Source organism: Globicephala melas, chromosome 13 (assembly GCF_963455315.2).
Source record: "Globicephala melas chromosome 13, mGloMel1.2, whole genome shotgun sequence".
NCBI lineage: Eukaryota > Metazoa > Chordata > Mammalia > Artiodactyla > Delphinidae > Globicephala > Globicephala melas.
The window spans coordinates 17,989,352-18,012,599 of NC_083326.1; the positions used below are offsets into that span (position 1 = coordinate 17,989,352).

The 23,248-nt window shown below is 43.2% G+C and overlaps 2 protein-coding genes across 2 annotated transcripts in view; one reads left to right on the forward strand and one right to left on the reverse strand.

Annotated features, from left to right (window-relative positions):
* Positions 1 to 1,701, reverse strand: part of SERPINB3 (serpin family B member 3) — a 106,250-nt gene extending 104,549 nt beyond the window's left edge. The window contains exon 1 of the mRNA XM_030868128.2: positions 1,595 to 1,701. The gene's annotated coding sequence lies outside the window, so the exon portion shown is untranslated. The remainder of the gene's footprint in view (positions 1 to 1,594) is intronic.
* Positions 1 to 22,659, forward strand: part of LOC132598345 (uncharacterized) — a 50,139-nt gene extending 27,480 nt beyond the window's left edge. Inside the window, exons 9-16 of the mRNA XM_070047075.1 lie at positions 2,625 to 2,809; positions 3,057 to 3,434; positions 8,107 to 8,284; positions 9,561 to 9,698; positions 11,884 to 12,001; positions 13,972 to 14,114; positions 16,077 to 16,229; positions 17,840 to 22,659. Coding sequence (XP_069903176.1) covers positions 2,625 to 2,809; positions 3,057 to 3,434; positions 8,107 to 8,284; positions 9,561 to 9,698; positions 11,884 to 12,001; positions 13,972 to 14,114; positions 16,077 to 16,229; positions 17,840 to 18,244 — 1,698 coding nt within the window. The 3' untranslated portion in view covers positions 18,245 to 22,659. The remainder of the gene's footprint in view (positions 1 to 2,624; positions 2,810 to 3,056; positions 3,435 to 8,106; positions 8,285 to 9,560; positions 9,699 to 11,883; positions 12,002 to 13,971; positions 14,115 to 16,076; positions 16,230 to 17,839) is intronic.
* The last annotated feature ends 589 nt before the right edge of the window (positions 22,660 to 23,248 follow it).

Consider the following 23,248-nt stretch of genomic DNA (forward strand, 5'->3'; position numbering starts at 1 on the left):
AGAAAACCATAATTCAAAAATTGTCATGTACCAAAATGTTCATTGCAGCTCTGTTTACAATAGCCAGGAGATGGAAACATCCTAAGTGTCCATCATCGGATGAATGGATAAAGAAGATGTGGCACATATATACAATGGAATATTACTCAGCCATAAAAAGAAACGAAATTGAGCTATTTGTAATGAGGTGGGTAGACCTAGAGTCTGTCATACAGAGTGAAGTAAGTCAGAAAGAGAAAGACAAATACCGTATGCTAACACATATATATGGAATTTAAGAAAAAAAATGTCATGAAGAACCTAGGGGTAAGACAGGAATAAAGACACAGACCTACTAGAGAATGGACTTGAGGATATGGGGAGGGGGAAGGGTAAGCTGTAACAAAGCGAGAGAGAGGCATGGACATATATACACTACCAAACGTAAGGTAGATAGCTAGTGGGAAGCAGCCGCATAGCACAGGGAGATCAGCTCGGTGCTTTGTGACCGCCTGGAGGGGTGGGATAGGGAGGGTAGGAGGGAGGGAGACGCAAGAGGGAAGAGATATGGGAACATATGTGTATGTATAACTGATTCACTTTGTTATAAAGCAGAAACTAACACACCATTGTAAAGCAATTATACTCCAATAAAGATGTAAAAAAGAATAATAATCATGGTCTGTTAATCTCCTTTGTTGCCAGGAAAAACAAAACTATCAAAAAAAACTTGACTGTGAATGGAAGGATGGAAAAGCAGGGCAGTAGCTACAGAGTATAGAAGCAAGGAAGTTGTGGGGCGTTGTGTTTATTTGTTTGTGTTAATATGGGAGAGACTGAGTATATTTATGAGATAAAAAGACTCCAAAGAAGTAAAAGAGATAAAGTTACAGGAGATGACTAATGGAACCATGTCCTAGAGAAGAAAGAAGTCTACTTTCCTTGAAACAGAAGGGGTAGAGATATGGTAGGTCCAGTGAAGGGGACCACGGGCCACCCCTCCATTACTGGGAGTAAAGAGGAAAGATATTCCCTTTGCCACTATCTGTCAGAGACCAGGAGAACTAATCCCTATATGATCTTTATCCCATTCACGTTTAGTTAATGATGTGTCAGGGCTGTGGTTCCTTTAAGCTTTTCCAGAGTAGGAACTCTCTGACCCAGTGTAAACCTGAGATGGCAAGGATACTCGTCAGAATTGTTCTGTGATGCTCTAGACTGGAGGGTCTCCATTTATCTCTGACTCCTAATTAGCCTTCTCAGTTCCCCTCTAGAAGCTGAACTGCACAGACTTTTGGGTCAGGGATAGTTACTTGGATTTGAACTTCAACTTGGCTCTTTGAACCTGTGCACAGGCACTAGACCCACTGTTTCATAATGCAGAGGCTTGAGAGTTGCGTCCTCATGTGTCTGCCCTGGGCAAGGTATTGCAAAGGATGCATGCTACCAGTTGGTATTACTGTGATTAAAAACAACAACCTAGAACATTAAAAAGTAGAACTTTTACAATATTTTTAAATAAGCAGTGTAGCAACCATCGATAGCTTTTGAAAAACAATGAGGCTTGCTTATTATTTCATACCAAAGTACTTTAAAAAAGAGGTTAATTACTTACATATTTTTTTTAAAGTCTGGTGCTCCAAATGTGGTGAACTTTTCTGTGATCCTAAGTGGCTAATTACTAGTAGAAAATCTAGCAAGTATTCTTCAAAATAAATAGTCGATTGCCTTTAGGTAAAGGTACATCTTACCTATGAATGAGAAATCAACTGCTTTTGAAAGAGTGTAGACTGATTATTTTGAGATCATCTATATGGATATTTTCCATTATATGATTTTATTGCTAAAAAGATATTAACAATTTCATATTTGGGCACTTAAAAACTTGGAAACATAATTTTCTAAACTTCATTAAAATCTTAGAAAGAGAAAAGATTTGGTGGGCTTCAAACTGTCAAAAATATTTAAAATATGATAGTTTAAAAATTTTGGTTTGCAAGAACAAATGATTTTCAAGAGGATAAAGAGATTTTTACCAGTTAGATTTTAACCAGAAATCTTTGCATAATTAGTATGTGGATGAAAATCAAATGTCAGTGTTTAGTAAGTACAACTAATGATGGCTTTATTCCATTTTTAAATCAACCCATTTCCTGAGAAGCCTTTTCTTATAGCTATCAATCCAAGTTTAGAAATAAACTGAACTTAAACCAGGTCTTCAAATTACTGTATTTCAAAGCTTTAAACTAAGATTAAAACAGGCAAACATATATTCAATTACATTGATCTCATTAAATTTTAAAATAATTTTGGTAAGCACAAAAATGTACTTCTAATAAAAGTGTTTTTCTTATCTTAAAATTTTTTGTTTACGTGTTTTATAGCGTGCGTAATATATTAGTATTTAGCATAAAGCACATGTAAATTCGATAGTGGAGACGCATGCTTAAAAATTGTTTTGATGGGACGTCCTACCAAAACAGTTTGGAAACCACTGGCTTTAGGAAGCTTTAACCTCTGGTTTTGCTTTTACTTAATTTTCAAAGTGGAGTTCCGATTCTGAAGCTGCTCTTGCATACACGCGTACTAACCCAGGAAAACAAGCCAATGCCCCAATTGGCTAAGTCTTCCCCAAACACCCTCAGGGGACGGGTTACTTGCCTCCCCCGCCACGCCGTCTGCTCTCAGGCCGCGGCAGGAGGGTGCGCGCGAGCCTCAGCCTCCGCCCGGAAGTCCAGCCTGGGAGTGCAGAGTCAGAGATTGCACAGGGCAGCGCCATCTGCCGGTGCTCTGAGTCACCGCCGGAAGCCGGCCCGAAAGCAAAGCGGACGTGAAGCATCCACCAAGCTGGAATAGCAGCGGCCGCAGCAACAGCTGGAATCTCCCAGGTACCAGGGCGGGGAGGACTCCCGAGCCCTCAGGTTCCCACGGCGGCCGCCTCTAGCCTAGAGTTCCTGCGGAGAGAGGAAGGGAGGAAGGGGGCGAGGAGGCGAGGAAGGGAGGCCAGAGGCAGACGCAGGGGTTGGGAAAGGAGGAGGAGAGGACTAGGGGAACGACGGCAGGAGGTATCCGGGCAGGAGAGCTGCGGGGCTGGGGTCGCCCTGGCCCCCGCCGTACCCTGGGCCCCCGGCCCGCTTGGTCTGGGGCTCGAAAGTGAGTCTCCAAGAACCGGGCTCCGAGACCCGAGCGCAGGTGCGCGGTGCGCAGACCCGCCCTGGGTCAGAGGGTGGCCTCCGGAGTAGAAGGGCCAAGCGGCCTGCCGCCGCCGCTGCGCTGCGATTTGCTGGCAGTGAGGGCGTGGCCGGGAACCCGAGCCTGGGCGGCGGTTCCCGGACAAGGATGGGCGGGAGCTTTGGAGAGAGTGAGTGGGAGGACCGCAGGGTCAACAGGAAGACTGTGGCGTCCACTGCCTCCTCGCCCGGAGTTTGCATGGAGCCTTGGGCAAGTTCGCAGAGGTGCTGGGTCAATGCCACCTACAGCACAAGTCCCTGTCCCCTCTGCGATCCAGCTTATTGCGCGTACCTCCCCTCCCCTCCTCTTGTTCTCCTCCACTTCCTGCAACTTCTCATTCTTCTTTTTCTTCTTCTCCCTCCCTCCCTCCCCTCCCCTCCCTCCCTCCCCTCCCCTACCTCCCAGTCACCCAGCCTGACAGTTCCATCTTCTAGTCTTTAGTGCAGAAATTTCCTCTGTATTAGGCAGTCCCTGGTCTATTGCAGTGGTCTACCGGCAGGGTCCACAGCCTTTTTACCCACCAAATGGTGAGACGCAATATTTTTCTAAAACTTAGGTATAGCATTTGTTTGAAAACCGTTCCTGGCTTTCCAGACCATAGCTCAAGTCCAAACCTTCAAACCTGGCGTGAGGGGCCCCTCCTGCCTCACGCATCAGTTCTCTCACAGGAGACACACCCACCCAGGGCCCTGGGTCCCCGCACAAACCATGGCCTTCCTCTACATTCTTTGTACCTGCCTATCCCGCAGCCACAGCCCGAACATTCACCTCCCTCTTTCACCACTTTCAGGAGCTCCTGCCCAGTCCTGTTTCCCTTCTCCTGAACTCCTAAAGAGAATTCATTCTGCTTTACTGTGGGCTTCCTTAGCACTTTGTCGGTTTTCTTGGTACGGAGTGCACAGCCAGCTTGAAACCATGCATTCATGCATGTGTATCTCCCCAAGGGTGGGAGCTCCCAGTCAGGAATTATGGCATTTGTTTTTTAATTTTTTTCTTCAAAATCATATAAGGACAATTGGACATAAGTGCTCTTTGAACAGATTCACTTTGGGATGTGAGTATGGGATGGGGGAGTGGAGCAGGGAGATGACAGGCATTCAAGGCCCCCAGGAGAGAATGATGCTGAGTACAGTCAGCCCTCCCCTCTATCACTGGTTCTGCACTTGCACATTCAACCAACAGCAGATGGAAAGTATTTGAAAAAAGGTCTAGAAAGTTCCTAAAAGGAAAACTTGAATTTGCGCCCTCTGGCAACTATTTACGTAGCATTTACATTGTATTAGGGATTGTAAGTAATCTAGGGCTGATTTAAGGTATACAAGAGGATGTGTGTAGGTTATGAGCAAATACTATACCATTTTATATAAGGGACTTGAGCATCCTTGGATTTTGGTATCCACGGGGGTCCTGAAACCCATCCCCCATGGATACCGAGGGACAACTACTTGGAAGCAGAAGGCTTGCTTTTGTGGCTGAATCTGTCAGTTTTTTCTGAGACCTGAGTACAGTATTTAATTGTTCTGACCTTGTTTGTTCACCTGTGAAAGGAAAACGAGTTTAATGCCAATCCATTTTACTAGCTGGAAATAAAATCTTTTCACTGGTGTGAGCTGGGGCACATCTGAGAGGTGCACTGGTGTGTGTGTGCGATGGTGTGTCAGTGCTGGGGGTGAGATGCTGATGGGAAGTACTCTGCTGCTGACCAGCACCTGGATGTTGGAAAGGAATGGAGGTGAGGAAATGAGATGAAGAAAGAGGCAATATGGAAGAAACCAGAAATAGACATTTACAATTAAGAGCAGTTACAATGTAAAGAGGAAATTGATGTGATATTCCAGTTCATTCCTTTGCCTTTTCAGATTGGACAACTACACACACACACACACACTCACTCATCAGCCCAAGCTTATGTCTGCTTCACCTTGGTTCCTGTAAAACAAAGAAAGTTGCCCGCCATCCAGTTCTACAAGGATCAAGTCATTAGCCATTGCAGTCACTGACCTACAGTGCACGCTGAAAGGAATTCAGGATGAAAAACAGGATGAGGCACTCTGTGCTTTGGGAAAACAGCCTCCTTAGAGAGAGGTATCGCAGGAAAAAATTTTAATGAACCCAGATTCTTGCACTTCTCCTACGTAGGAAAGCATTAAAATCACTAACTGAGATATCTGGTCCTCGTGACTAGCAGTAACCCTTTACTGATATGTATGTCTGCCTGCGTGCATTCCCTAAAATCATGCTTCTCCCCCTACCTCCTCAGAGCTCTCTGAGAGGCTGGCTCCCAGCCTACAGTCCTCAGTAAGACCACCGAATAAAACTTAGCTCACGACTTAATCTCACGTTGTGCATTTTTTATTTCAGTCCACAGGTCAAAACTCTTATGCTCATGTAAGATCAAATCCAAATTTATTCCTGTCTTTCATCTCCAGTTTACCTAATTCTTTCCTTCTTTGAGTCTCTTTGGTGCCACCTTCTGGTAGGCGCAGTGCTATCAAGTTTGAATATCCCTCCTGGCTCCTAGGTTTTTATTTTCCGAAACATCCTCAAGTGTAAAGTAAGGAAATGTGGGGTGAGAAGTGGCCTGGAGGCAGGCTCTGTGGTGGGACTTGCCCACTGCAGACACATCAGCCTTGCAGCCCTCGGGTTCAAGCCCTGCAGCTGACGGCTCTGGAGGGACTTACTGAAGTGAGGGCAGTGAGGAACTTAACACTGTGTCCTCTATTAAATGACCTGTTAAGTATAGAGCACTGTTTTCAAATTGTGCCATTGTTGTATTTTCTTGGTTGACTTTTTTTTTTTTCGGTATGCGGGGCTTTCACTGTTGTGGCCTCTCCCGTTGTGGAGCACAGGCTCCGGACGCGCAGGCTCAGCGGCCATGGCTCACGGGCCCAGCCGCTCCGCGGCATGTGGGATCTTCCCGGACCGGGGCACAAACCCGCGTCACCTGCATCGGCAGGCGGACTCCCAACCACTGCGCCACCAGGGAAGCCCCTGGTTGACGTTTTAATACATTTTTTTCAAACTTTAAAGAATGTGCACTGGTTTGGGCTGTTGTTTTATATTTAGAGTGTGAACTTCACACCGTTTCTTTTTTTTTTTTTTTCCCACCACCCTTTTTTTTTCTTTTAAACCAGAGACATCTCCTCTTGAAAAAAATATCTTAGGATGAAGCTTCAAAGGAATCATTCAACAGTGAAGAGGCTCCAGTTAAAACAGTTGTGTTCCCCACCCACTTTCCCCTCCTGCCCTTGAGGCCCAGAAGACCCACCCCCTCCAAGTCTAAATGAAATATACTTTCAAGACTGCTGCAGGAGGCCCTTCTAGTCCACTGGGGAACTGAAAGAAGGACCAGGGAATGGACCATCTGTTTATAAAAATGAGCGCATGCATGATGACCCTTATCTCTAGGTGGAGTTTCCAGTACTTTTCTTGTTTGCTAATTTTCCAAATTGGAACATATTTTTCTTGTGTAGCTTTACAATTTTTGAGTTACAAATATACATACCAATTGAAAAAAGATAGCATAATAGAAAATATAGCTTATAGCATCATGGGATTATGGGTGACGATTTGTCCTTTTATGTTCCAAAATGTCTTCAACTGTAACAACAGAGAGATTCAGGGAAAACAAGATGAGCTGATGAACTTTAGTAATTTACTGACTAGCAGCCCAGGTTTCTAGAAGGTTTAATAGAAATAAATGCAGCATTTATAAAATTTTTCTAAAAGTATAAAAATTAATATGCTGCGAAAGCTTTTCACAACTTGCAGCAAGGTGCCTGCTGCGACTGTGCTCCCACCATCCCACGGAGACGATCTTCCTTGACAATTACATTTTAAAGGGATGGCTGCTAGGGACTTGAGAAGGATTGTCTTGGGCTGTAAAATAGGAAAGAGGCTTTTCAAAATGTTTACCTCTCAAAGGAGCAGAGGAAGAACTTACAATGACAAATTGCCTAAAGTAAGTGCTCTAAGGAAAGAGAGGTCAGGCACCAGAGGCAGGAAGAAGCTTGTCTAAAGTTTAGTCAAGCTTGGGGGGAAAGTGAAGCCTGGATCCAGAATTAGTGCCTGATTCAAAGTGTGCGTCTGATGACTGGAGATTTGGGCTTCATGTTCTACCTCCGTGCCCAGGGGCTCCCTTCACAGCTCCCAGCCCAGTTTCAACAGCTCCGGTGGAAAATGGTGTATTGTTTTCGAGTCCTTCGGATTTAAAGTAAATTTCGTGTCTTCCCAGGAGCCCACATTTTAGGGCAGACCATCCCAGAAAAACCCTCCAAAATCTGTTGAAATCCATCCGGCTGTTTTCATGTGACATCGTGACAGAAATGTCATTTTTATTTATAGTATATTATAATTCATAGAACATTGCTTATAAATTATGCCAGAGACAGCAAACTGAAGAACTATTAGTCATAGGGGGATTTATCTTACAGTTCTGGAGGTCAGAAGTCCGTAAGATATTGGCAGAGCTACATTTTAAGTCTGGAGGCTCTAGGGCAGAGTCCGTTCTCTTGCCTTTTGCAGCTCCCAGAGGCTGCCTGCGTTCTGTGTCTCCACACCGTCCTGACCGTTGCGTCCATCCTCACTTCTCCTTCTCTGGCTCTGACCCTCTTGCCTTCCTCTTTAAGAAGCCTGTGATTACACTGAACCCACCTGATGATGCAGGTGACTCCATCTCAAGGTCCTTAGTCCAGTCACATCCGCCCAGTCCTTATTGCCGTGTAAGATAACATTGCCACAGGTTTTGGAGGTTCAACACGGATGTCTGGGGATGCAGTTATTCTGCTGCCTATACCCAGTGTCCACAGACAGGGCTGGAGGTGTGACTAGTGACTAGTGCGCAGTGGCTAGTGGAGGGCATGGCTAACGTGCTTCTGTGTTGTGCTTTGGGTACAGACCTTCACTGATGGATGATCTCTGTGAAGCAAATGGCACTTTTGCCATCAACTTATTAAAACTGCTGGGTGAAAAGGACAACCTGCGAAATGTGTTCTTCTCTCCCCTGAGCCTCTCCTCTGCCCTGACCATGGTCTTAATGGGGGCCAAAGGAAACACTGCGGCGCAGATGTCCCAGGTATGCGTGCCCACCACAAAGGAAGACCAAGGGCGGGCTTCCTCTGTGCTTTCATAGAGCTGGTCTGTTCATCCTTCACTCCAGCTGATGGAAGCCAGTGAGGCTGGGAGGTGGGAGGGGCACCGTGGTGAGGGAGAGAAAGCGGACATGGGTGGAAAGGTGAATTGTGTAAGACGGAATCTCCTGCTAGTTTTCATGGGAGAAATCAAGTCACTATGTTATTTTCTGCATCTTTGATAAGAAAGGTGAACTAAAATTCTCTTCCACAAAAAGGCCAAGAATTTCCACTTTGTTCTGTTTTAAACTTTTGCTAACATTGTATTTCAAATTGAAATGCAACTGTGTAAATGAACCTTTTTGTTAAATCGGTTGTTTCTAGTGTACAATTATGCATAAGTGGAAGACGAATGCAACACAAATGAGGACTTACATCTTCTGGAGTTTTTTAGAGGGAATATATTATCTGATTGATCTGAAATGGGTTATATGTGCGCTTAGCTACCAATGAAGTAGTGGATATTACTTTAGGAAAGTAGACCGTCCCCTATTTATGTCTTAGTTGCTTTGACTGTCTGGTGAATGTATCCCAGAAAACTGTCATATACACATCATGTTCCCACTAATAGCGGGGTGCGCAGACACCCCCCAGAAGTGTGTCCACGGCCACAGTTGAATCCCTGGTGGCTCTTTTTTTTCCAGCTCCCTGGAGGAATGAGGCTTTGGACTGGGGTTGTTGGGAGATAAGGGAACAGCCTTGATTCTCACTCTGACCTGACATTTAAGTCACAGTCTGGTCTGGAGGACTTCTGTGGAATTGCTAATGAAACATTTCTGCTCATCTTGTCTTCTGTGGGTCATTCCCGCTACCTGTTTGTTCTGTTCTGTCTCCCTCCTGAGTTATTACGTGCTGTCTTCCTGGCATAGATAAATCTGCTAGAGCAGGGCTTTCCACCTGGGGGCGATTTTTCCTCCCTGGAACAGTTGACTAAGTCTGGACAGAGTTGGTGGTCATAACAAAGAGGTGCTACTGACATCTAGTGAGCAGAGGCCAAAAATGCAGCTAAAAATCCTAGGATGTGCAGGCTAGCCTCCCAACAAAGTATGTGGCCCCAAAAGTCTATACTGCCAGGTTGAGGAACCCTGTGCTAGACGGTTAAACAAAACTCATTTTAAAATAGGATTCTCGGTGATTTTCAGTGTAGAAATTTGTTTGGAAATAGCTCTTTGGGGGAGAAATGGCATGTCAAAAGTTGCCGTTCTCGTCTTCTATTACCAGGCACTTTGTTTGAACAAAGGTGGAGATATTCACCAAGGATTCCAGTCACTTCTCATGGAATTGAACAAATCTGGCCCTCAGTACTTGCTCAGAACTGCCAACAGACTCTTCGGGGAAAAGACATGTGATTTCCTGCCAGTAAGTATTGCTCGCACACTGATGAAAAAGAAATTGAAAATAATACAGAAACTACAGAAGAGCAGAGATAAAGTGTAGCTCTGCTGCCTTAAAAATGTGCTTTGGGCTTCCCTGGTGGCGCAGTGGTTGAGAGTCCGCTTGCCGATGCAGGGGACGCGGGTTCGTGCCCCGGTCCGGGAAGATCCCACATGCCGCGGAGCGGCTGGGCCCGTAAGCCATGGCCGCTGGGCCTGCGCGTCCGGAGCCTGTGCTCCGCAACGGGAGAGGCCACAACGGTGAGAGGCCCGCGTACCGCAAAAAAAAAAAAAAAAAAAAATGTGCTTAGAATTATATTTTGTAATTGTAATTTTGAATTTTATGATTCCTTCTGAATTCTGTCCTTTGAAAAAGTATTGTCTCTGATACATCTTCCCAGATATCAATTTCAATTTGCCCATCTTCCTGCACCCAGACCTGCCTCTCTCCCTTGATCCCCTTCTCAGTGACCACATCACTCTCGCCATCCCCTGATCTCATCTCTGATTGTTGGGCTGTTTCTGTGGAGCTGGCCTCGCAAAGTCTCTTAGATTTGTCCCGTCTTCTGAATCACCACCGCCATTGCCGGGTCCAGACTCTCACATCTTCTACACTGTTACTTTAATTGTTTCCTAATGGATCTCTCCAAACTCAGCCTAGTCTTTTCACACTACTGACAGAATAATCTTTCTAAAATTAAAATCTGTTCATAAAAAATAAGGTTTTGAACCTGGGTAGTTCCTATTTGCTGCAACATATAATTCCAAAGCTCCCTAGTCCAGTAAAAGCCTGCCATTGTTCAATAAGTGAAGTCCAAAAAATTATGCCACATAATATGCAGAGTGATGCTATCTTAAGATTAATGAAATGATCAGGACAAGTCTGGCCATCTCATTGGCCAGCAGTTCCAAGGGTTATTTTGTTAGACTCAGATACAATCGTGTTCTAGCTGCTGTTGGGTGCTGCCCTGTGGAGGTCGCCTGCTCTGGGCTTAAATATTATTGGAGATGATTCTGGATCCCTCAGCTAGTTAGGTTTTCTAGGATAAGCACTCGTGATTCCAGGAATCTCCTGGTTAATTGATATTCATTTTTGAATATCAGACTGACCTTGGAATACTGTAATTGGGGAATACTGGGGACACAGGGAACCATTCTCCACTTCTCTTGGTTGCTTGGGTCCTTCTTCTCTCTACATCTTCTTTCTTCTATAGAAGCTAAAATGTTTGAGAACAGGAGATGGGCGGAGGATGGGAGCCCATTGCCAGGCACATTATATCAGAAAACAAGTTTTCATGAGGTGAGTTATCCTTGGGTTTTAATGTATTGCATATAACAACCTTCTTGATTTTATCCCAACTTATATTCCATGGCTCATCCCTTGTCACTGTTTTCCCTAATACCCTACACACACACACACACACACACACACACACATTGAACCTGTAAGATTTGTTGATAATGTAGTTCTACTGTGGAGCCTCCCAATCATTCCCTAAGGATATTTCAGACACTGTGGTTGGTGCTGATGATACAAAAATGAGTGAAACAGGGTTAGACCACCTAGTAGGGGAGACAAAATCAAACAGAAAGTCAATATGGAGTTTAAGCGTTTGACAGGAATGTTCACGGGCTGTTTTGTGCATGGCTGCCGCCGTCTGTATTCTCAAAACATATTGTAGGGGCTTCCCTGGTGGCGCAGTGGCTGAGAGTCCACCTGCCGATGCAGGGGACACGGGTTTGGGCCCCGGTCCGGGAAGATCCCACATGCCGCGGAGCGGCTGGGCCCGTGAGCCATGGCCGCTGAGCCTGCGCATCCGGAGCCTGCGCTCCGCAACGCGAGAGGCCACAGCAGTGAGAGGCCCACGTACTGCAAAAAAAATAAATAAATAAAATTGTAATTATCGTGTGTATATGTTTCTCCCTCAGCAGACTGTGAGCCACCTCAGGTCCAAGGTCATGTCTTCACCCTGGTGTCCAGCACCTGGCACTGTACCAGGCACAAAGCCAGCAGTCTATACATTTTGATTAATTGCATAAATGAGTCTTAAAGTACAGGGTGCCCTGTGCAAGCATTTGTGCTAGAAACACGTTAAGAAAGAAATGTTTTCACACTTTTAGGAAACTTTGACAAGTGGAATGTGGCCAAACTAGGTATTTTGCATTTGTAGGCTTTTAAGGAGTCCTGCCAGAAGTTCTATCAGGCAGACCTGGAGGAACTGAACTTTTCTAAAGACACTGAAGAATGCAGGAAACACGTAAATGACTGGGTGACGGAGAAGACTGAAGGTGAGAAATTTTCATTTCAGGAGATGTGGTGTTATGAGGGACACAGAGCTGAGATTGCCGGATGTGACCTCCACGGGTGGCCACTGTGACCCTAACCTGGGATGTGACCTCCACGGGTGGCCACTGTGACCCTGTAACCTGGGATGTGACCTCCACGGGTGGCCACTGTGACCCTGTAACCTGGGATGTGACCTCCACGGGTGGCCACTGTGACCCTGTAACCTGGGATGTGACCTCCACGGGTGGCCACTGAGACCCTGTAACCTGGGATGTGACCTCCATGGGTGGCCACTGTGACCCTGTAACCTGGGATGTGACCTCCACGGGTGGCCACTGTGACCCTGTAACCAGTGGCCTGTTTATGTGTGTTTGCTGGGCTTTCAGGCCATTGATGCAATTCTGATATTTTTCTTGGGCTTATGAAGTGGTGATTTCTGAAAAATGCTTAAACCTAATGTTAGTCTCTCAGATGCCCTCCCCTCTGGAAGGTAATGGAACATCCCCGAAAAATGCTTCCTCTTTGGTTGCCCCATTTAACTTCTACCTGCGAGGACACTGCCGTGCTCTAAGGGCAGGACATTCCATTTAGGTTATAGCTGAGGTGGGACAACGTTTCATGTCACCTCCCAGTGGTGATGTGAGCCGCTCTAGTTTCATCCACAGCCCTCTCCTGCCCTCTGAACTTGGCTGTGGCTAAGTTTGCTTTTCTGAATTTGCTCCAGATTCTGGAAGTGCAGCTACTGTGGAGCATACAGGGTGCCCTGTCCAGACACATTCTGTCTCAGCAGAAACATTTCTGCCAGTTCTCAATTAGAGTGCAGAGAAAAAGGACGTGCTTTTCAGAACTCTAAGTACTCAGCACGTAATTTAGAGACGTCAGCAGGCGGGGAGGTTACGTCACTCGTTTGTTCACATGCCCACCTGGCACTCATTATTCCATCCGTTCCAGCTTATGGCGCATCCACTGCGCGTCAGGCAGCCACAATACCCGTGATCACGCAGGCAGCCAACGACCATCGGAAGGGAAGAGCCTTTCACGTTGATATTTTCGTACGTCACGTGTGTAGTGGTCTCTGGCTCTCCAGTGGATCTAGCAGCACTGAGTCACCTAGGGAAGCCAGAAGCTTCTCCACACCTCACCCTCCCTCCACCACCCACTTCCCCCTCCACGGCTGCTCACACCCTTCCTTCCAACAGGTTGACCACCCAAGATTTCCCGGAATAGCAGAGCTGGAGGGGGGGTTGGGCATCACCTTGTCTCCGCTCTCATTGGAAAACTCAATTTGGGCCCCTTTATTGCATCCCCCTAATTCTTTTGCCCCATTCCCTCCCTCCAGGAAGCTGCCTTCTCCCATTTACAGATCTGTATCCCCATCCTTTGGAAGCCTCTTCTCACCTAAATGAGACTTGAAGGTGGGCACAGAGCAACGATTCTTAATCAGAATCAACCTCTAGGGGATATCTGGCCATAACTGAAGACATTTTCAGTTGTCATAGTTGGGGGAAGTGATACTGGCTAAACATCCTAAACACACAGGACCATCCCCCAAACAAAGAATTATGTGGCCTAAAATGCCAGTAGTGGCGTGGCTGAGAAATGACGGTGCCAAGGTCGAGAAGCTTACAGTTGGAATCGAGACTCTTGGGTTATTTTCTCAGCTCAACCACTTGGTCGCCTATGTGACCTTGGCAAAAAGTCAGGCAAATACTCTGAACCTGAATTTCTACATCTATAAATTGAGGGCAAAATGGTCGTTGACCTGCCTGCTTCAAGATTCTTGTTTAAGGACAAACACTACGCTGTACGTGTGCACAGAATGAAACACCATCACCCCGATTCCTCAGGCAGCCGGAACTACAGGATCCAGCCTTTCCTCCACCAAGCCTCGGCTTTCAGTGTCAAGAGAGCTTTTGTAAAAGAATGTTTATTCTCCCCCAATAGCAATAACTTTCTCTCATACTCTTTACAGGAAAGATTTCAGAGATACTGGGGGCTGGGGCAATCGGTCCTCTGACTAAGCTGGTCCTCGTGAATGCAACCTATTTCAAAGGAAAGTGGAATGAGCAATTTGACAGAAAGCACACAAGGGGAATGACCTTTAAAACCAACAAGGTAGGGACATATTTTTGCAGATATACAGCTACTTTCTAAAGTACTACTCTGGGAAAGGTTGTGAGTGAATGGAAAAACATAATTTATTTCACACTGTCTTGATTCTTAATTTATTATTTCTGAAGGAATTTCATGCCCCCTATATATCTCTTACTGGAATGGGAAAGAGAAAAACGAAAATAATTGTTACACTGATCATTTTGTTTTTGGATCCTTGGTCAAATCGATCTTCTCTCTCTGGTCATGTTATTTGGATTGAAAGAAACTGTCTTCTAAGCCTTGGAATTATGTTTGTATTTTACTATCACTGTTGTATTTAGACACTTTCTTGCAACAGTCAGTGACAACTGTGACTATTTATTGCCTTAGAATTCATGGCTGTACAATTCCTAATACAAGAAAAAAAGTGTTAGCAAATGTTCAGGCCAGCTTTGTTTTTATTTATTCTTGGAACTTCTTAAGAAATAAAAATTATACGTATTTAAGGTGTACAAGGTGAGGGTTTGATAAACATATACATAGTGAAATGATTACCGCAGTCAAGCTAATTAAAATATCTTTCCCTCACATAGTCACCATATATTTTCTGTGATGACAGCACCGAAATCTACCCTCTTAGCAAATTTCCAGTATTTGATACGGTATTATTAACTATAGCATCATGTTGTATATTTGATTTCTAGAATTACATACCTAACTTTAAAACACTTTTCTCCACTTTTGAATATGATAACGGCTGGGGTCAGTAACTGTTAGCTTGGAATTTGACCTCCATCCGCTTGATAACAGTGTATTACACAAAAATTTATAAATCTAGAATATATTTGATGCAAGCTTTAAAAATGGTGGACCCTAGACATCTGATCAAGGTTCCCCCTTCAAGAAAAGCAAGGCCATAAAGCCAATTATATAATTGAGCAAGTTTTCAGAATAGAAGTATAACTCCCGGGGCTTCCCTGGTGGCGCAGTGGTTAAGAATCTGCCTGCCAATGCAGCGGACATGGGTTCGAGCCCTGGTCCAGGAAGATCCCACATGCCGCAGAGCAACGAAGCCCGTGAGCCACAACTACTGAGCCCGCGTGCCCAGAGCCCGTGCTCCGCAACAAGAGAAGCCACCGCAACGAGAAGCCCGCGCACCACAACAAAGAGTAGTAGCCCCCGCGCGCAGCAACGAAGACCCAACGCAGCCAAAAATAAATAAATAAATTTATTGGGGAAAAAAAAAAGTATAACTCCCTCTGGCCTATATACCTTTTCCAACCAGATCTTTCTGCCTAAAGACCTGAATATTAGTTAAATTTCCCCTTAACTTGGAGAAATAATTTTATTTTTTTAGATATATATATATTTTTAATGAATTTATTTTTGGCTGTGTCGGGTCTTCGTTTCTGTGCGAGGGCTTTCTCTAGCTGCGGTGAGTGGGGCCACTCTTCATCGCGGTGCGTGGGCGTCTCACTGTCGTGGCCTCTCTTGTTGCAGAGCACGGGCTCCAGACGCGCAGGCTCAGTAGCTGTAGTGCGCGGGCTTAGTTGTTCCGCGGCATGTGGGATTTTCCCAGACCAGGGCTCGAACCCGTGTCCCCTGCATTGGCAGGCAGATTCTCAACCACTGCGCCACCAGGGAAGCCCGAGAAATAATTTAATTAAAAGGTCCCTGGGAGTGCTTCTCTACCCATCTTCTCAAAAGAGAAAAAAAAAACACAATTTCTTCTGAGAATAATATAGTTTTGTGTCTCTCTATATTCATCAATTGATTCTCTCCTGCCTCATAACACTTGATCTGCTGGGGCAACAGAATGTTATACTCAACACTAATATGTAATAATGACGACTTTACATCAATCAGCATAAGTGCATAGAAATAATAATTATATGTACCTAGGGATTCTGTGAATCAGACATATCTTTTAGTGCACTGCGCTCATTTTTCAGTAATTTGATTTTAATGTTGTATTCTTATTAGGAGAAGAAGACAGTGCAGATGATGTTTAAGCAAGCTAAATTTAAAATGGGGTATGTGGAGGAGGTGCACGCCCAGGTCCTGGAGCTGCCCTACGTGGAGGGGGTGCTGAGTATGCTCATTTTACTGCCTGATGACAACACAGATCTCGCTGTGGTAAGCCCTTGGCAATGAGTCTGAGTGTCCATGGATCCAGGCTAAGCTCATTTTTAAAAGTCCATCCACCAGATAGCATTTGAGGAATTTCCAATTTAGGATTATTTTAAGGAGTGCTAAATGAACACCACTGCATGTCTTTGGGTGAACATGTGTATGCATTTCCTGTTGAGGGTACCACTAGGAGTGGAATTGCTGGTATTGACAAATTTTGATGAAGCTTAGAAGAGAGACTTCCAAAAATATAAGAACATTATTATTTATTTTGAAGGGAGGGTCTAGCTGAGAGCCCAATAATTACTGAACAAAAGGACAGGAAAAGGATAAGAATGGGTCTGGGCCGTGTTCCTCAAACATTAATGTGCATATTAACCTAATGGGATCTTGTTAAAATGCAGACTTTTATTTGGGGGGAGTTATGGCCTGAGATTTTGCATTTCTAACAAGATTCCAAGTGATGCAGATGCCGTTGGTCATAGACCAACTTGAGGAGCAAGCGTCTAAAGTACAGGTGAGGAATTTATCTCAGACACGAGGAACACATCTTCCCGTGACGGAAAGTGGGGGTTCAGGATGGGGGCAAGTAACTTTGTAGGGTGGGAGGCACAGGAGTGATAGTATGCTCGTTATCTGGCTCTCTGGGGTGGAGGGGAAGCATTATGATATTTAGTGATTCCTGTGGTGTAAATACCCCCACCATGGCTGAAGTTAGGCTCCCGAGGGTTTAACAATTGACTCTCACCGGAGATCCAAGCCAGCTCCAGCCCACCGCCTGCACACCAGCACACCGCTGTGACGCTAGGGCCTGCCTGATCTCCCTGGCTTCTCCATGGAATCAGGAAGGTCCTGGCATAAGTCAAGGATGAGCTCTGTCACGGCGACTTGAGAAGAAAATTAGGAGAGTCTAGGAATAGAGCTGACATCCAAACCCAGCTGTCACGGGAGAGGAGAACTCACCTGGACTCCAGGTGGTGAAGGGAAGTGGGGACGCAAGTGGAAGCCCCCTCTTCCTCCTTTATTTCTTCCCTGTGGATAAACAGAATGAGTTCTGGGTCTTGTAGGTTTTGAAACTCCAGGGCAGGCAGAGGGCAAACAAGGATGCCAGAAGCAATCGTCCTGTGGAATTCCCCATTGCTGCTCTCCCCTCCCCAGAATCCACATCTTCCTTCCCGTTCAGATGATCCCCGATTTCCCCATTTTTCATCCATCAGAGTTCTGAGCCATGCTTTGTCTCCCTTTTGTCGAACAAGTTCTCAAACTCATGGTAAAGTGTTCCGCATGAATACAATCAATTGGTTATGAGAATTTTCTAAATTAAAAAAATGCTTGAAATGAATTTGCTACAGATAGTTAAAAATAAAACCCTATCTTTGTCTCAGGTGTTTTCTAACTGTTCTTCTCTTGTGGCCATAAAACAAGGAAAATGCAAGAATTTGAGGGGAAATCCAGGTGTGTTTATAAGAGGAAATATCCCTTAGATTGTCTTGGACTAGATCTCACCATCTAACTGCAGGTCATGCGTGTGTGTGGAGGTGTTAATGAGTGGGGGGATGGGTGGGTACCAGGCTCGTGTCATCTAGCTTTTAAGATTTAACTCTTCATTATTTCAGTTGGAAAAGGCACTTACATATGAGAAGTTCAGAGCCTGGACAAATCCAGAAAAGCTGACTAAGGATAAAGTTCAAGTTTTTCTTCCCAGATTAAAGCTGGAGGAGAGTTATGACTTGGAGGCTTTTCTTCGAAGTTTAGGAATGACTGATGCTTTTGAGGAAGCCAAGGCCGACTTTTCTGGAATGTCAGCCAAGAAGAATGTGCCCATGTCCAAGGTCGTGCACAAGTGCTTTGTAGAGGTCAACGAGGAGGGCACGGAGGCAGCTGCGGCCACCGCGGTGGTCAGGAACTCCCTGTGCAGCAGAACTGAGCCAAGATTTTGTGCAGACCACCCCTTCCTTTTCTTCATCAGGCACCATGAAACCAACAGCATTTTGTTCTGCGGCAAGTTCTCTTCTCCATAAAGAGCTGCAGTCGTCGTACGTCACTCTGCCTACCCTGCCTTACTTCAAATTCCCTGTGACCAAATTGATGCGGTGGTTTGAATGCCAAAATAAAGTGTAATTATGGTAACAGGACCCCCTCACAGAGTTGTTGAGAGGATTTAATAGGTTGATAAAGAGGTTAGAGCAATACTGCTATAGCTGTACACAATATCATTATTAGACAAGAGTCAATTGCATTTTTATGCATCTAAAATGCAATAGTTAGAAAATGTAATTAATTTTGCACTAAAAATATAATGTTCTTAGGAATGATAATTAACAAAAGATAAGACTGTTACGTTGAAAATTATAAAGTGCTATTGACAGTCATTAACGATGACCAAAATAAATGGACATATTTCATATCACGAATAGACCTTGAGTTAAAAAATTGTCAGTTCTCCCCCACTTGTCCTATTGATGTAATTCTAATCCAAATTCTAGCAATGCTTCTATGGAACCTGACAAGTTTATTTAAAAATTTATATGAATAAGCAAAAGGCCAAAATTTATAACACATTTCTAAAGAAAAAGATCAAGTTGCAGAGCTCTGCTCTACTAGATATTGAAGCTTGTCATAAAGCCCTGGTAATACAGTGTGGTGTTTACACAGGGATAGACAAACAGATTAATAGTACAGAAGAGCCCAGAAGCATACTTATTCATACATGAAATGTGAAATAGAAAAGAATTGGTATTAGAGGTCAATAGGAAAACGACAGCCCAATACAGTATGCCGGGAAACATTCCTTATTTAAAAGAAGAAAACAATTATTGAGATAGTAAACACTTAACGAGAAATGAAAATTTTATATGCTTTACAAGAAAATATAGCAGAATATTGTATGACTTTAGGGAAAGGAAGGATTTTTTTTTTGGCCATGCTGCAAGGCTTGCAGGATCTTAGTTCCCCGACCAGGGATTGAACCCACGCCCTTGTCAGTGAAAGCATGGATTCCTAACCACTGGACCACCAGGGAATTCCCAAAGAAGGATTTCTTAATCAATATATAAAAAGCATAACAGTTAAGGTAAACAATGGACAAAATCAACTACATTAAAATACAGGTACTTTAAGTTTAAAATACACCATACAAATTATAAAAATATAAGCACAAACCAGGAGATGATAGTTTAACAAATTTAACCACTAAAGGATAAATCCTTTAGTGGTTAAATATTGCCATGAAAGAATCTGTAAGAAAACGGCAAACAATCCAGTAGAAAAATTGACATGAAATGGATACTTCACAAAAGAGGAAACAGAAAAGGTCAGTAAACACATGACAAGATGCTCAATCTCATTCATAAAAGAAAGCAAACTAAAATAGAAATTAGAGGTCAGAGGGGGATGTGGCCATCGAGGGAGAGCACAGACAGATTCACTGTTGCTGGCTTTTGAGGATGGAGGAAAGGGGCCCCGTCAAGGGACGTGGATGGAGAAGCTGGAAAGGACACGGAAATGGATTCTGCCACAGAGCCCTGAGAGAGGGATGCAGCCCTGCAGGCACCTTGGTTTTAGCCCAGAGACTTGCGTTAGACTTCTGACTAGCAGAGCTTTGAGATGGTGAATCTGTGGTGTTTTAGGTCACTAAGTTTATAACAGTTTGTTACAGCATCAACAGGAAATGAATACAGCATTCAACACTGATTCTTGCCATTGGCAAATGACAGAAACACATTTCTTTCTAACTTAGAAAAAAGCAATTTATCATCCAGTATCAAGTTAAGAAAACTGCTTGAGGAATAACTAGAACTATGGACCCAAGTGCCTTAGGCTCTTTCTTCATCTCTGGTTTTATTGTTTCTCAGTGTGTCAGCTTCCTTCTTTCCCCACAGCACTTGAAGCAGAGCTCCACCCCTCAACCCTAAAACCATAGTCTTAGGTTGGCCAAATTTTGTTCCATAGCTGTCCATCCTAGAATAAACAACAAGGGCAAAGCAGCTAGGAAACACAGAGATGAACTAGGGACAGTTACTATAATACGTTGCTTGGAAGACTGATCACGTGTCTGCGTTCCACCAAACCTGTTTTGGCCATAACTGAGCTGTGATACGTCTCAGTTCATGGCCTCCTCCTGCCAGTTAAAGACTAACACAACTAGAGAAAACAATTTAAAATAACATTGATCAGGTTATTTAAAAGCATTTGGATCAACAGAACTATCAGAAGCCAAGCTCATCCACTGTGTTGGTTTTTACTGCTGACACTTAACCACCATCCCAGTGGCTTGGGTAAAGGATCTTCGTCTCGCAATTCTGTAGGTCAGTGGCTTACCCCGGTCTTATAGTGTCAAAGTCAGGGTGTCGGCAGGGCTGCCTCCTTTGGGGGTTTTGAGGGAGAATCCATTTCCAGAGACATTCAGGTTACTGGCAGCACTGAGCTCCACGTGGTAGTAGGAATGAGGTCCCTGCTTTCTTGTTGCCTGTCAGCTGGGGGCCTTTTTTGGTGGCTTTCTTCCAGTTTCAAAGTCAGCGATGGTGGTCCAGTCCATCTTATGCTTTTGTAGGGAAGGGAAACTTTACTTCTAGCCACCACCTTAGGTTTTCAGCTGAGGCTCTTTAACAAAAAGATTAGCAAGAGAAAGACAGTTTATTACTGCATGTATTTGTATACACTACTACCAGATATTCCACTCCTAGTTAGAAACCCTAGAGAAACTGTATGTTCAAGAGACATGGAAAATAATGCTCACAGCAATACTATGTCATCACAGCAAGAAAAAATGCTAAAAGAAACCCTAGGAAAAAATGCTGAATTATTAAAATGAATAAATCATGTTGTATTCATACCAAGGAATCAGGGCTATCACCTTACTCAGCTCTGGGGCACCATTCACACTGTCAGCACCTTTCATACAGAACACAATGTACAAGGTTGTACAAATTTGTACAGAACACCATATATTAGGGAAAATGAATTAATCACAGCTGTCAGCGTAAAACAATGCAGAGTAAACATAACAAGTGTCAACTGCATTTGCACAAAGTTAAATAATAAGCAAACTGGTCATTATGTTGTTTAGAGCTACATCTATGTAGTTATAGAGAAAACTATAGAGAAAAAGCAAAGGAATTGCTAACACAAAATACAGGATAGTACGAAATCCAGGGCAGGGAAAGAATGTAATCAGATCAACAGGAAGCTTCAAAATTATTCCTGATACTCTGTTTCTTAAGTTGGATAGTGGATATTAGATGCTTCTTCAACTTACTATTAATCTTTAAATATACATATATGTATATCCATTGTGTTGTATCAGTGATACATTTCACAATAAAAATAATTTAACAAAAGAATGGAGAAATCATAGTATAATGTGATGCAATGAGGACTAAAACCAGCTAAGAGAAATAAGACTAACTATTGTAAATTTAATAGTGGAACTAAAAGTGACTTCCTTATTAAAAGATAAAAATCTTTTAGATTGAAAATGAAAAACGGTGTTTGGTCAAATGTGGTTTTCAATTAGCATACCTCAAACAAAGTGACATCAAGTGAGCAAAGATCTATCAGGGAAATTTAAATAAAGGGACAGCAGGAGTCAAACTATTAATAGCAGAAAAGGTGGACTTTAAGGAAGTGAATTAAAATGGAGAAATGCTGTCTTTTGATATAGAAAGGGTATGATTCATAATGAAGATAAAATTAAAATTTCAACATGCCTTTCAATACTGGACAGATGAACATAGAAAAAATAATAGAAATCTGATAAAAAATATCACCAGTATACTGTACTTCATAATAAGACCCATTTTTGTACATCTTCACACCTCTGAAAGATATGTCTAGATGTAATTTTCATTGTCCATATATGTTTGTTTTTAGTCATAGGTGTCTTTATTTTTTTCACTTCAGGTTATTGTTGATGCTATGTGTGTCGAGTATAGTTGCCATTAATTTTTAAACATTATATTATTATCTGGCCTTAAAAAATTACTGTAAATGCCAAAAATTACTGAAGTGAAACGGTGATGTGGAATTTGATATTAGAGAAGTGAATATCTAGATTTGGAAGAATGAGTGAAATTCCCAATTTTCTTGCAAAGCAATGACCATAATCCATAATTTATAGGACCTAAGAAAGGACAACCCTATAACCCTGTGTTATAGGTTCCCTATTATACGCTAACATCAAAACTTGCAGAAAGAGCATCAGTAGCTTGGAAGAAAATCCCAGACAATAGGGCTATGTTTGCTCACGTTTGGTAATGCCCACATACCAAAGTTCTTGCTGGCAGAATAAAGAATACTGTGATGAAAAAATGAACATCTATGGTTTTAAGCCCCATAAACATTTAAAAGAATCAGATTCTGAATATGGTTTTAAGTTATTTTGCAATTTATTTTGAAAATACTGCATTTTACATATGAAGAAGACAATATATATCTAAACACACCTAAAGGAACTCTTTACATATTTATAAATAAAAATTCAAGTGAAACAAAGTATTGTCTCATAATTCAATTGGCACAGCTTTTATTTCCTTAGCAATACATGAAATAATAATGCATTTCAGAGGGGGGTCATTTTAGAATTGATGACATGTGGTACAATTTATTTGATTATTTCTTCCCTTCCTATCTTACTGTCCAAAATGCATGGCCATCAAGTGTTAGACCCTCTGAATTGATCATCTACAGCTCAACTTTTCTCTATTTTCAAATCCTGAGCTATTTCCCGATTTTTTTTCTCCAAGTCCTTCTATTGACTGTTTTGGCAATAATGTTTTAAATTTCAGAAACATATTTTCTTGCCTTTTGTTTATTCCTTTCTGTCGTATCGGTCTGTGTGTCTGTGTCTGTGTGAGCGTGTGTAATAAGCTCTTGAATTAGCTAAAAATACCAAATGGGAATTGTTCACGTTCTTGTCTAAATTGTTTCTTCCAGATCAGCTCTTCTGAGTGTCAGTATCGTTCCCTCTATAGTAAACCAAAGATGTTCTTCAAGGTTCCTTGTGCATTTTGATTGTCGACTCCTAC